Source organism: Acomys minous (assembly GCF_964271855.1).
Source record: "Acomys minous genome assembly, chromosome: 18".
Taxonomy (NCBI): domain Eukaryota; kingdom Metazoa; phylum Chordata; class Mammalia; order Rodentia; family Muridae; genus Acomys; species Acomys minous.
Window position 1 is genome coordinate 67,615,821 of NC_140501.1, and position 13,764 is coordinate 67,629,584.

The 13,764-nt window shown below is 44.8% G+C and overlaps 1 protein-coding gene across 4 annotated transcripts in view; it reads left to right on the top strand.

The window, feature by feature from the left end:
- The window catches only part of CHD8 (chromodomain helicase DNA binding protein 8), a 74,916-nt gene extending 62,013 nt beyond the window's left edge, over nt 1-12,903 (top strand). For all 4 annotated transcript variants that reach the window (XM_084767329.1, XM_084767332.1, XM_084767331.1 and 1 more), the window contains 12 exons: nt 110-239; nt 2,327-2,402; nt 3,054-3,108; nt 3,259-3,466; nt 5,025-5,233; nt 5,324-6,040; nt 6,234-6,385; nt 6,538-6,840; nt 7,885-8,004; nt 8,201-8,380; nt 8,774-8,890; nt 11,913-12,903. In XM_084767329.1, coding sequence (XP_084623455.1) covers nt 110-239; nt 2,327-2,402; nt 3,054-3,108; nt 3,259-3,466; nt 5,025-5,233; nt 5,324-6,040; nt 6,234-6,385; nt 6,538-6,840; nt 7,885-8,004; nt 8,201-8,380; nt 8,774-8,890; nt 11,913-12,476 — 2,831 coding nt within the window. In that variant the 3' untranslated portion in view covers nt 12,477-12,903. The remainder of the gene's footprint in view (nt 1-109; nt 240-2,326; nt 2,403-3,053; nt 3,109-3,258; nt 3,467-5,024; nt 5,234-5,323; nt 6,041-6,233; nt 6,386-6,537; nt 6,841-7,884; nt 8,005-8,200; nt 8,381-8,773; nt 8,891-11,912) is intronic.
- The last annotated feature ends 861 nt before the right edge of the window (nt 12,904-13,764 follow it).

The following is a 13,764-nucleotide window of genomic DNA, read 5'->3' on the forward strand; positions in this document are numbered from 1 at the left end:
TTTATTATGAGCAAAGAGGCACACATATTCTAGTGGTTCTAACACTATACAAAATAAGCACAGACAAATGAATGTCAGTTTCTTAACTCTGTGGCCCTCGTTCCTCTAGGCTATGAGAAGTACAATACCATGAGGGCAGACCCTGCCTTGTGCTTCCTGGAAAAGGCTGGAAGGCCAGACGACAAAGCCATTGCGGCGGAGCATCGGGTGTTGGACAACTTCCCCGACCTGGTAGAAGGGTGAGCACTGCTGTTCCCCTCCTCCCCTCAGTGTCCGCTCTGCGCTGCTTGGGCTGTGACAGAACGAAGTAGGGTTTCTTTTTGTTTTGCTTTACTTTTGTTTTCGTTTTTGTATTGAGACAGGGTTTCACAGAGTTCCGGGTCAGTCTGGCTGCCTGTAACCTGCTTTGTAGACCAGGCTGAACTCAAGCTCAGAGATGCACCTTCCTCTGTGTCTCAAGTTCTGGGATTAAAGGCGTGTTCCACCATGCCCCGCCCATCACTAGGATTCTTAGTGCTGGTTTATACTCATGTGTGATAAGTGCTTACTAAAGAATAGGGCTGGCAGATTGGAGCAGACACTGGCCTAAGTAGATCTGCGTTATTCCCAGAAGGCTCACACAATGATCTCAGTATAGCTATAGTAACTGGGAAGAGTCTATTGAAAAATAATAGACACCAGTTTTCATAGGTTGCAGAGCTTTAGACAGTTTTAGCCCTAACTCATCGTTTCCCCATGGTATCTAACACATTTTACCTGGGCATATGTCCCGATGATGAGTTGCCATGCTAATACTGAGTCACCAGGCAGGGCGGTGTTGCCCTGGTTTGGGTGCCAGTGAGTTTAACAAAACTTCTCATGTGGAGACCTGAGGGACATTATGCAGTGATGAGTTTTGTTAAAGACTATCTATAAATTTCTACATGACCAAGACTGTTGATTGCCTCTTTACCAGGACCAACAAAAGAAATGTAGTCATTGCAAATCATTCTGTCTCCCTTCTGCTCAAGGGCAAAGTACTGAAAAATAACACATTTCTTAAGCTATGAATAGGGCATGGAGGGGTGAATAGGTGGTATCTTAGTTAGCATTTGGACCAAAAACAACTTAAGAGGAAAGGGTTTATTTCATTCATAAATGAAGTAAGCTGTTCCTTGTAACAGTTCATCATCAAAAGCTCTGCAAGTAGGAACTCAAACAGGGCAGGAAACTAGAGAAGTCCACCCACAATGGACTGGGCCCTCCCCCATCATCACTAACTTAAAAAATGTCCTGCAGGCTTGCCTGCAACCGGATCTTATAGAAGCATTTTCTCAGTTGAGGTTTCTCTGCTCTGATGGCTCTAGCTCATGTCAAGTTGACATAAAGCTAGCCAACACAGATGGCTCAGGAGTTAGGAGCATTTTTCTGCTCTTTTGGGTGACCCAGTCTTAGTTTTTAGTACTCACATGGCAGCTTACAGTTTCCTATAGCTCCAGTTCTAGAAGATTGTAAATCCTTTCCGACAACGGGCGTGTACATAGTACACAAACACGCATTCAGACACTCATACATACACATAAAATAAATCTTTAAAGGGTGAGGGTACTGGAGAGATTTTTCAGTAGTTAAGAGCACTGGCTGTTCTTCCAAAGAACCCAGGGTTCAATTCCCAGCACCCACATGGCAACTTACTACTGTCTGTAATTCCATTCCAGGATTTCTGACACTCTCACACCAATGCACGTAAAATTAGATACATTATTAGAAGAAAGCTACACAAGCCATGCAAAATAAATAAATGGTAAATAGTTGTGAAGGAGGGGGAAAGTAATTAAACAATAAAAAGGAAGTGTGGATCTAAGTATTTGACACCCTGCTGGTTAAGACAGCATTGTATCTGTAGTCCGGATAGTCTGGAGGCTTAAAGTAGAAAGATTATGCGAGCCTGTCAGTTTAAGACTAGCGTGAGCAACACTTTAGCAAGATTTTATCCCAGGAAATCAGTGCTGGAGAGAGATGCTCAGAGGCAAAGAGCACCCCACATGGTAGCTCACTGCCATCCGTAACTCCAGGCCTAGGCACACTAGGCATGCACAAAGTCAGGACACCCACACACATCAATAATTATTAAAAAATGGTTAAGAGTGTTTTGTTTTTCCGAGTCAGGCAATTTTGATACATGCTTTGTCAATTTCTAGTTATTTGTTTCCTTAGTGAGGTTCTTAACATAACCACCGCTGAAAGCATAAAATTAAGGAGTAGTCTTTGCTGGATTGTCTGTTTCACCAGATCTTCTAGTGATAAAATATATTATTATTTTTTCTTTGTTTTTGGATAATTATAGGATTGACTTTGATAAAGATTGTGAAGATCCTGAATATAAACCCCTCCAGGGTCCCCCAAAGGACCCAGATGATGAGGTAAGACGTTGTTTTCAGTCTAGCTTTTTCAATTAGTAAGTCTTTTTATCATATCCCATTCTCTGAACCTTGACGTAGAATATGTTAATTATACTAATATATGTGTGTATATGGAAAATAGATAAACTATAAGAATGTAAACTACAAGGGCTAGGGAGATGTCCCAGGTTTGATTCTCAGAACCCACAGGGTGGCTCACAACTCTCTGTAACTCCAGTTCCCGAGGATGTGATGCCGTCTTGTGGTCTCCACAGCTACCAGGCACACACGTGAAGCACAGATGTACATGCAGGCGAAATACCCGTACACTTAAAATAAAAATAAGTCAGTCTTAAGGGGGAAAAAAAGAATGTGAAACTATTAATGACAAGGACTGTAGTGCCATCCTAGGGTATGGTTTGTGGAGGCGGCGGGACCCACCTGACAAATCCCTCCGTCCCGGAGCCTCAGTCTTAACTCAGGACTAACTGCTGAGGTTCCACTTGTTCTTTTCTTTGGTTGCTTCTAAGATTCTGTGAGAGTTCCTTTCATTAGAAATTTTTCTTATCCCTTGGTGCCCCGGAAGGACATACACCAGAAAGTGATTTCAGAGTGCCAACTTCTCCCCTTTCACTCCCCTCTCCATCCTGTGGGGTGGATCTCCTTCTCTAGGGTGATCCCTTGATGATGATGGATGAGGAGATTTCAGTCATTGACGGAGACGAAGGTAAATCTAGGTGAAGCGGTGTATCTTTGTACAGGTCAGGTTGGGGGATCACTGGCTGGGTTTTTCCTGTCCCCTTTTCATGGATTGAAACACAGTGTCGTGTCTCCTCTTCTTTCTATACTTCCTATTCATTCTACTTTGTCTCCACAGCTCAGGTCTCTCAGCAGCCAGGGCATTTATTCTGGCCTCCAGGCTCTGCCCTAACAGCTAGGCTCCGCCGCCTAGTAACAGCCTATCAGCGCAGCTACAAAAGAGAACAAATGAAGATAGAGGCTGCTGAACGGGGAGACCGGAGGCGCCGACGTTGTGAAGCTGCCTTTAAGCTCAAAGAAATCGCAAGGCGGGAAAAACAACAACGGTAGAGTATAGCAGGAATTTGGACTGAGCTCCAAGTTTGTTGTCAGCTATGGGCCCTGTACTGAGAACGGATGGGAGGAAAGATTTATTTGAAATTCCCTCCAGAAGGGTCATCTTATCTGCCTTTATCTCCACCTAGTACTTAAGAATTTTGCCATGGGGGTTGGAGATATGGCTCAGAGGTTAAGAACACTGTCTGCTCTTCTAGAGTTCAATTCCCAGCAACCACATGGTGGCTCACAGCCATCTATAATGAGATCTGGTGCCCTCTTGTGGCCTACAGGTGTATATGCAGATGGAGCACTCACAGAATAAATAAAATCTTTTTTTTAGAAAAGGAATTTTGCTATTGGCTGGGGATATAGCTCAGTGGTACGGCACTTAAACCTTCCATGTACAAGGAAGGTCTTGGGCTCAGAAATTCCTATTGCTAACATTAAAATAAAACAAAAAGACAATTTGCTTAGGTTGAATAACCAAAACGATAGGAAGATGTCCTGTGTAGATTTCATTTTATTTTATTTTTCAGTGTGTGCATGTGTGTGTCTGTATCTGTGTGAGTGAATGCCACTTGTTTGTAGTTACTCATGGATGCCAGAAGAGGGCAGTAGAGGCCCTGGTGCTGGAGTCTCAGGCATCAGGGAGCCTCTCCATGTGGGTGCTGGGAATTGAATAGTGCAGAGAACTGCAGAGTAGCAAGCATTCCTGACCACTGGACCATCTCTCCAGCCCCACTTTAATTTATTTTATTTTACTTTATTTATTTTTAAGGTGGGAATACGGCCCCAGTTGGCCTGGAACTTACTACGTAGAGCAGGCTGGCTTTGAACTCAGAGAGATCTGCCTGCCTCTACTTCCCAAGTGCTGGAATTAAACCATGCCCAGGAAAAAAAAAATTTTTTTTAAATTATATTTGTAGGAATGATTGTTTTGCCTGCACATATGTAATGTATGCCATGTGTGCCTGGTGCCCAACAAGGTCAGCAAGGGTGGCAGAGCCCCTGGAGCTGGAGTTGTGGATGGTGGTGAACCACCACGTGAATGCTGGGGATCAAACACCTCTGCAAAAGCAACAAGTACTCCTCACACCCAGCCATCTCTCAGCCCCTTCTTACTTACTATTTTTATGAAGCAAAAGTAGAATCCATTAAGAAAATGATTTGGGCCAGGCGTGGTTATGTACATGTTTAATCCCAGCACTCAGGAGGCAGAGGCAGGTAGATTGCTGTGAGTTCGAGGCCATCCTGGTCTACAAAGCAAGTCCAGGACAGCCAAGGCTACACAGAGAGACCCTGTCTTGAAAAAAAGGAAAAGAAGAAAAAAGAAAAGGATTTAGTATAGATGTAACCCTGTGTTTGAGTGAGAAGGAGATAGACAGAGACATAATAATGAAAGTGTGTGCCCAGTGGGTGGCTTGCACTTGATAAGGGAGAGGTGCCTCATCTGCTCATCATGTGTTTGCCTGCATCATTTCCCCTGTCCCTTGGTAATGCAAGTGTTCTAAACTACCCTACAAAGTCACCAGTTTCCCTGTGTTCTGATCACTTTTCGTGTCATAGATGGACAAGGCGGGAACAAACTGATTTCTATCGAGTAGTGTCCACCTTTGGTGTAGAGTGCGACCCTGACAGCATGCAGTTCCACTGGGATCGTTTCCGCACTTTTGCTCGCCTGGACAAAAAAACAGATGAAAGCCTTACCAAGTACTTCCATGGCTTTGTGGCGATGTGTCGGCAAGTGTGCCGCCTTCCACCGGCTGCTGGCGACGGTGAGACTGTTGAAGCTAGGGTAAGTGGGGCTGTGTTGTTACCAGGTCAACCTTTGGTTAATTTCTTTTTTCGCCTCTGTCTCTCGGCAGAACCCCCAGACCCTAACCTGTTCATTGAACCCATCACTGAAGAGAGAGCCTCACGGACGCTCTACCGTATTGAGTTGCTTCGGCGCTTACGGGAACAAGTTTTATGCCACCCCCTTTTAGAAGATCGGCTGGCATTGTGTCAGCCTCCAGGTCTTGAATTGCCCAAATGGTGGGAACCTGTCCGTCACGATGGGGAGCTTCTTCGAGGGGCAGCCCGGCATGGGGTGAGCCAAACAGACTGCAACATCATGCAGGACCCGGACTTCTCTTTCCTGGCTGCCCGTATGAATTACATGCAGAACCATCAGGCAGGGGCATCGGCTGCATCTCTGTCCCGATGCTCCACGCCGCTGCTGCACCAGCAGTGTACCTCACATACTGCCTCACCGTCACCCCTGCGCCCAGATGCTCCTGTTGAGAAGTTGCCTGAGGAGGCTGCCGTCCAGGTCCCCAATCTGGAGAGTCTGACTTTAAAGCTAGAGAATGAGGTGGTGGCTAGGAGCCGACTCACCCCACAGGACTATGACATGCGCGTGGCCTCTTCAGATACAGCCCCTCTGCCCCGGAGCGTTCCACCAGTCAAACTGGAGGATGAGGACGATTCAGACTCTGAGCTGGACTTGAGCAAGTTGTCACCATCATCCTCTTCCTCTTCGTCGTCATCCAGCTCCAGCTCCAGCACTGATGACAGTGAGGACGAGAAGGAAGAGAAGTTAAGTGAGTGCATGTACCGGGGTGCGGGCTCCTGCTCTGCTCTTCTTTTCTAAATCATCCTCTTGAGAGCAGTTTGAAGTTTTATTTGACAAAATGTCAGGGTCCATCTATTACTCGCTGGGCCTACTCCACATAATACCATTCCAATTTAACATTATTCTGTCCTCTTTGCTCACACATGTTGTGTGACCTCTAGCTGCTGACCGGTCCCGCCCAAAGCTCTATGATGAAGAGAGCCTTCTGTCCCTCACTATGTCCCAAGATGGATTTCCAAATGAAGATGGAGAACAAATGACCCCTGAACTGCTGCTGCTGCAGGAAAGACAAAGAGCCTCTGAGTGGCCCAAGGTACGGATCATCTGTTTATGGGCGTGAGAGTATTAACTAGCTCCTTTCTCCCTTTTCACTGTGGCCTGTGTAGTAACACCAGCTGGCTGTGTACCCGAGGACTGCACACTGTTCACACTCGAAGGATGCTGTGTTCTTTTTATGTCATTCAGGATCGTGTTCTGATCAACCGCATTGACCTCGTCTGCCAGGCTGTACTCTCAGGGAAATGGCCTTCTAACCGCCGGAGCCAGGAAATGACAACAGGAGGAATTTTGGGTCCAGGCAACCACTTATTAGACAGTCCCTCTTTGACCCCGGGGGAATATGGGGACTCTCCAGTCCCCACACCACGAAGTAGCAGTGCAGCTTCCATGGTAGAGGAAGAAGCATCTGCAGTCACGACGGCAGCGGCCCAGTTCACCAAGCTCCGCCGAGGCATGGATGAGAAGGAGTTCACAGTTCAGATCAAAGACGTAAGCTCAGCACTGAGCCCTTTGGAGTGGGGGAGGAGGCGGGACCTGCTAACCAGTTCATCAGCAGGGCCTTAACACGGGGAAGGCAGAAGCAGGCAGATCACTGTGAACTCAAGGCTAGCCTGGTCTACTAGTGAGGGCGATCTGACATAGTGAGACACTGTCTCAAAAAATAAAAAACAAAAAAAGGCTTTGATCCTAGTACTCTGGAGGCAGAAGCAGGCAGATCCCTCTGTAGCCTGGTCCACAGAGTAAGTTCCAGGACAGCCAGAGCTACACAGAGAAACAAACAAGAACACACCCAAAAAGGTACTAAACATGCTTTGTTAGTTAACTTTGAAAATTAGAGTACACAACAATCCATTTAGGAAAAATCTTTAGAGTAAAGGAGGGATGAACCTCCTGAAAATGAAAGTAAAACAAATCATAGGTTGTTTAATGAGAAATCATAATTTTGAGAGGGAAACTTACTAAACACAAAGCTTTTGGAAGGCTAAATTCTAGATTTTAGCCTGATTGTTTAAAAGGGAAAACATTGTGAAAATGCTGTTCAGATGAGACATTAAAACAAACAAACAAAAAAAGTTCCTACTAAAATTGGTTTGTTTTTGTTTTTTTAATTTTTATTTTATGTACATTGGTGTTTTGCCTACATGTATGTCTGTGAGGTTGCTGAGAATGGTCAGCCCTGAAAAACATACAAACAGCACCTATGTATGAAAAATGAGGTCATGAATATGAAAGGGAGTGAGGAAAGTATATGGGAGAGGGAGGAAGTTTGGAAGGAGGAAAGGGAAAGGGGAAATGATGTTAATATATTAACATGTCAAAAATAAACATAATTTTACAAATGATGAAAAACCTATATGGAGACTGTTAGTTGAAGACATGAATTCTTTGTGAGGAAAAGGCGTTGTGTATACTTGATTTCTGTGCTGTGGTTAGACAGCCCAGCTTCTTACCACCAAGCTAGAGGATAACAGTAGCCAGAGTGCTGCAGGCCTAATCCACCTCTGATGGATGTGTCATGTGATGTCTTCACAGGAAGAAGGACTGAAGTTAACATTCCAGAAGCACAGGCTGATGGCTAATGGTGTGATGGGTGACGGACACCCACACCCACTGTTCCATAAGAAGAAAGGGAACAGAAAAAAGCTAGTAGAGGTAAGTGGTAGGGCACCACTTACCTCATGATTCAATTACTGTGTGACTGGATAAGGTCTTTTTATCATCAATGATTTGTAACCATTGGGATTGAGGGACCAAAAGACTAAGCTTCCTCATGACCCCACTGACCCTTGCCTCCCTCCCTCCCCATAAAGAAGTGTCCACACTCATGGGGTGGGTTCTGGGTTTGCAGCTGGAGGTGGAATGCATGGAGGAGCCAAATCACCTTGATCTGGACCTGGAGACCCGGATCCCTGTCATCAATAAGGTGGATGGCACTTTGCTGGTGGGTGAGGAGGCCCCTCGCCGGGCGGAGCTGGAAATATGGTTACAGGGTCATCCAGAGTTTGCTGTCGATCCCCGATTTCTAGCGGTGAGTGGCAGTTCCATCTGGACAGATTTACAGTCTCTTGGTATTTAAAGTGTATGAGATCAGTAAAGCATTGCCATATTTTATTCCACTGTTTCTGCATCTGCAAAGTGAGAATGGTAACACCAACTCTTATTTTCTAGAAATATTCTGAGATTCAAAACACAGAAATATCCAGGCACTTCTTAAACTAAGTGCTTAGAAAATACTACTTTTAACCTGTTCCATAGATAACTCAGTTTGGTGACGTAGAACCCTTTAGTAGCAGTTTTCCACTCTTGACTAATCTTGATTTATAGAACACAGGTTTATTGACAAACAGAAGGCAATAATACCTTAATAATTAGCCCAGAGATTTCCATTACTCTAGGGTAACCATTTTTTTTCCTATTGCAGTATATGGAGGAACGTAGAAAACAGAAGTGGCAGAGATGTAAAAAAAATAATAAGGCAGAATTGAACTGTTTGGGAATGGAACCAGTACAGACAACCAACTCTAGAAATGGGAAAAAGGTGAGAGTGTAGCACATGTGCCATTCTGTCTGCCATGTTCTTAGGGATTCCGTCCGTGGAGATTGGCCCTTTCCCCTTTCCCCCTGTATGTTTTGAGTAAAATTACCTTCAGTTCACCAGAATACTGTATATTATTTTAGCTGTAGCACTTTTTTGCACTAAAAGACACAACAGGGCTTAGTCTTCTCTCCTAACATAACTAAAGAAGTTTCTGTAAATCCTTTACCTCTTTCAAAAGTTGGGTGTTTTAAGCCCAAAGTAGTAGAGAGGCGTACACCTTAATCCCAGTGTCCCAGCACTTACGAGGCAGAGGCAGGTGGATCTCTATGAGTTTGAGGCCAGCCTGGTCTATATAGAGTTCCAGACCAGCCAGAGCCACACAGCGAGACCCTGTCTTTAAAAAAACAAATACTAAAGATTAAACCTTAAGCTTACTAGACAAAATACTTTTATCACTAAGTTACATTATCAGCTAAATAATCTTCAAAAGTTTTATAATTCCATGTAGTATAGGAATAATTGGGGTTTCTTAACATTTGGGAAATTGAAAATAATATATCAGTAATAGAAAAAGCACAAGAAGCCACATTTTATTTTATTTTATTTTTATCGTAAGTGTGTGAGTGTTTGACTTCATGTATGTCTGTGCACCGTGTGCATGCTTAGTGCCCTCAAAGTTCAGAAGAGGGTGCCAGACTCTCTGGAACTAGAGCACACAGTTAGTTGTAAGCTGCTATGTGGATGCTAAGAATCCAGCCTGGCTCCTCTGAAAAAGCAGCAGGTACTCTTAACCACCAAACCATCTCGCCAGTCCCAAAAACATATTTTTCAAATTAATACCAATTTTAGTCAACTAGACTATTTTATACCAGGCCTATGGATCATTTAGAAGATTAGTGTGTATCATTCCTTTTTTCTACCAAAATATAACACTCTTTATCATGCCTGCCTTATTCTATATAGTTTGTGTGCATGTGTATATAATATATGGTATATATACCATACACAGTATATAGCATGTATGGTATATCTTATATACGAACATTTATCATATATATGCTATACAATAGTTTGTGGTATATATATTATTATAGTATATTTCAAATGTAAAGGCATTAACTTTGGTCATGTACTTTCAGTTTAGCATATCAATACTTTGGGCTGACGGTATGTATACATATACGTGCTTGCTGATAAGCTAAGCCTGACAGGCTGCTCACTCCTCAGAGCACAGATAACCATAGGCAGAGAGAACCAACTCCAAAGCTGTCTGTCTGTTCTCTGACCCCTGTATATATGTTCTGGGAAACTCTCATGTCCATATACATCATAAATGTATACATTGTGATTAATATAAAATTATCTTTTGAAAAATTTTTTTACTTTTGGGTGCTGGAGACTGCTCTTCCAGAGGTGCTGAGTTCAATTCCTAACAACCACTTGGTGGCTCACAGCCATCTATAATGTGTTCCGATGCCCTCCTCTGGTATGCACTTGTATACATTAATAAATAAATAGGTCTTTAAAATATTTTTTAAACTTGTTTATGTTCATTGATATTTTGTCTAAATGTGTCTCTGTGTGAGGGTATCAGAAGCTTTGGAACTGGAGTTGCAGAGAGCTCTGAATGGCCATGTGGGCGCTGGGAATTGAACCCAAGTCTTCTGGAAGAGCAGCCTATGGCGCTCTCTCCAGTCCCCCCCACCCACCCACCCACCCAGTCCCCTTTGTAAAGAAATAGATCTTACTATGTTGTCCAGGCTAGGGCCTGCCAAGCTCATGGGCTATAGTGATTATTCTCCCTACGTCTCCTCTGTAGCTGGGACTGTAGTCACATGCCTCCTTGCCAGATACAATTCTTAGCTCTTGGTGTAAAATTGGCAGGTTCTGGTACTACATTACTGCTGAGTCCTGCAGGTGTCTAGGTGTTACTGCAACTGTATTTTGAAAGTCTGTGCATGTGTGTTGATGCTTTTCCAGCCCAAAAAGGTGTATTCTATGTCAGGTGTTAGGCTTCCATTTAAGTCTTGTGATATCCAGAGACATATGTACCAATTGTCTGTGCTTAGTGTTTAGTGTATCCCATGTGGTGCTTGGGCCAATAGCAAAGCAAAGGTCCAGCCTTCCTGAGTGGTATAACAATGTCTAGGGGAAATGTTTAACACTCAGCAAATATATGAGATTTACTTTGTTGTAGAGGTTTATTTGTGTGTACTCTTGTCTCTCCTTTTGCTTGTGTCTGAGACAGAGTCTCACTCTAGCTAAAGCTGGTTTGAAGCTGTATTGGCCAGGCAGCGGTGGTACACACCTTTAACCCAGCACCTAAGAGGCAGAGGCAGGTAGATGTCTGATTTCCAGGCCAGCCTGGTCTACAAGGCTACACAAAAAAGAAGTCACTATATCCTGAACCTTTGAGCTCTTGGCAGTTACCCCGCCCTGTCCTCCGAAGGCTGAGGCATGAGCCACCACACCCAGAAGATGATGGTTTTAATCAATGTAGGAAGTTTTCATTAAATTTGGTAAGACGTTTCCCATAATCTTCTTGGATGTCTTAAACTGACCCTGCTCCTATGTCATAGTAGAGGGTAATGTAAACATCTGTGTAGTTGTGCTGCACACCTCACATAAGAGCATTTCAACAACTGCTGTCAGTCTACACTCACGTGCATTTTCCTGTGCATGTACTGATTGATTGTCTTACTCAAATCTCTTGCTAACAAAGGAAAAGACATTTGTAAAATGATTGGCTGCAGGAAAGTATGATATCATGTGAAGTGGAGGGAAAAAACCTTCCAGGTTAACATGGAAATCAATATCAAATTATTGATTTCACCTTCAATATCAGAATGCTTCAGCCAGTTAAGTACAGCATTTCCTTCCCCCATTAACACTAGTCAAGCCAAAGCTGACTAATGAGCAAGCATTTCTAAGCTAGGACACCTGTGGTTTCTGGGTCAAGTCCTATCTTCCCCCTACCCGAGCCTCCATCTTTTTATTGTCTTCTTTTGTTCCTACCTCACAGGGTCACTATGCTGAAACTCCATTCACCCGGGTTTTGCCAGGGCCTATTGCACCAGAGAACAGCAAGAAACGCGTCCGTAGGACAAGACCAGACCTCTCTAAGATGATGGCCCTGATGCAGGGTGGAAGCGCTGGGTCCCTATCTCTGCATAACACCTTTCAGCACAGCAGTAGTAACCTACAGTCTGTGTCGTCTCTGGGTCACAGCAGTGCCACTTGTGCATCCCTGCCTTTCATGCCGTTTGTGGTGGGTGGTGCAGCAGCATCCCCTCATGCAGACTCCAGCACCATGCTCCATCATCACCACCACCACCCCCACCCCCACCATCATCACCATCACCACCCAGGCTTGAGAACCACTGGCTACCCTTCTTCACCAGCTACCACCGCCTCGGGCACTGCCTTGCGGTTACCCACACTGCAACATGAGGACGATGATGAAGAGGAGGACGAAGAAGACGATGACTTATCTCAGGGCTATGACAGCTCAGAAAGGGACTTCTCACTCATCGATGATCCTATGATGCCAGCCAACTCAGACTCCAGTGATGATGCTGATGACTGAAGCCCCAGAATAGACCCCATAGCTGGGTGGCTGCTGGGATCTCTTACTCTGGCCCTTGGACTTTGGAAATGTGGGAGGGGCAGGGAACAATATGGGGAAACCCAAGACTTCAGGAGGTGAAAAGGAAAAGAAAAGAAAACAAAAAACCTTGTACCCGATTGCTCCCGATTTTGAGAGGATTGGGTGGGCAGGGGAAAACTCCTAAAAAATAATAAATGACCACTTCCTCGTTTCTGGGGAAGCAAAGGAGCCTTGAGCAGCTGGTGTGCTCACCCCTCCCAGGACACCTCCATTAACCACAGACTATGTAGCGCTGGCCCTAGCCTCTGGCAGAGCCTGTTCCTGGCCAAACTGTGGAATACAGCTGGAGGGTCAGGAACTGTTACCTTCCTTCCCCTTGGCATTAATAAATTTAAGTTAATCCTTTTCCATTCTTCCCATGTTCTGTTTGCTCTAATACAATATAAGCACGATTTTAGGCATGCTTGGATAATTTAAACATCACTCTCCCTTTGGTTCAATACTGTTACCACGAACTGAAAAGTCATTTGTATTTCCTTAAGCTAGAAAAATGGTCCAAGGTAAAGTGTTTTGAGTTGCATTCCACATTCTTAGATGAGGACGAAATTCAAGAACCGCGTATATTTTTCTTAATTCATTGAGATAACCAGTCCTGGGGAAAGCCAAAGAATAGTGTTGCTTTTTATGCAATACAGCTAAGATACGGGCTGATAGAAAGGATGCCTTCAAAACTTGGGTCTCCAGGGGGGTGGCAAGAACTACGGGGTTAGAAGCCCCTCAAGCCATTTGTTTCCATCCATCCTACCAGCTCATCTCTTAAAGGAAACCTGAACATTTATCTTCCTTCCTAGTCTGCCCTCCACACAGCTTATTCGCGAAGGTGGGCTCCGTCCCTCTGGGTTGCAGTGTTTTGGTTTAGAGTGCCTTCCCATTGGCAGGCACAGCTCTGCCCTGGGGCAGGGGACTCTGTCCCTTAAGCTCGGTTGCACGCGGGTCCCGCTCTTTCTAACTCTCCTCCCACCTCCGCCCGCCGCCCAGAGCGCCCGGAGCTCGGAAAGTGGGCGGGTCACGTGACTGTAGCCCCCGGCGGCGAAGAGGGGCTCGGGGCTCCGCGAGCCCGCACCGCGTATCGCGGTCCGTTGACTAGTCCACTTTTGCGTCCTTCTCTGTTGCCCTTCTACCCTGCCGAGCGAGGTTTGCTTTTTTTTTTTTTTTTTTTTTAAATCTTCGACGCTATAGGGACCCGGAAGCGGAAGGGGCACCTCGT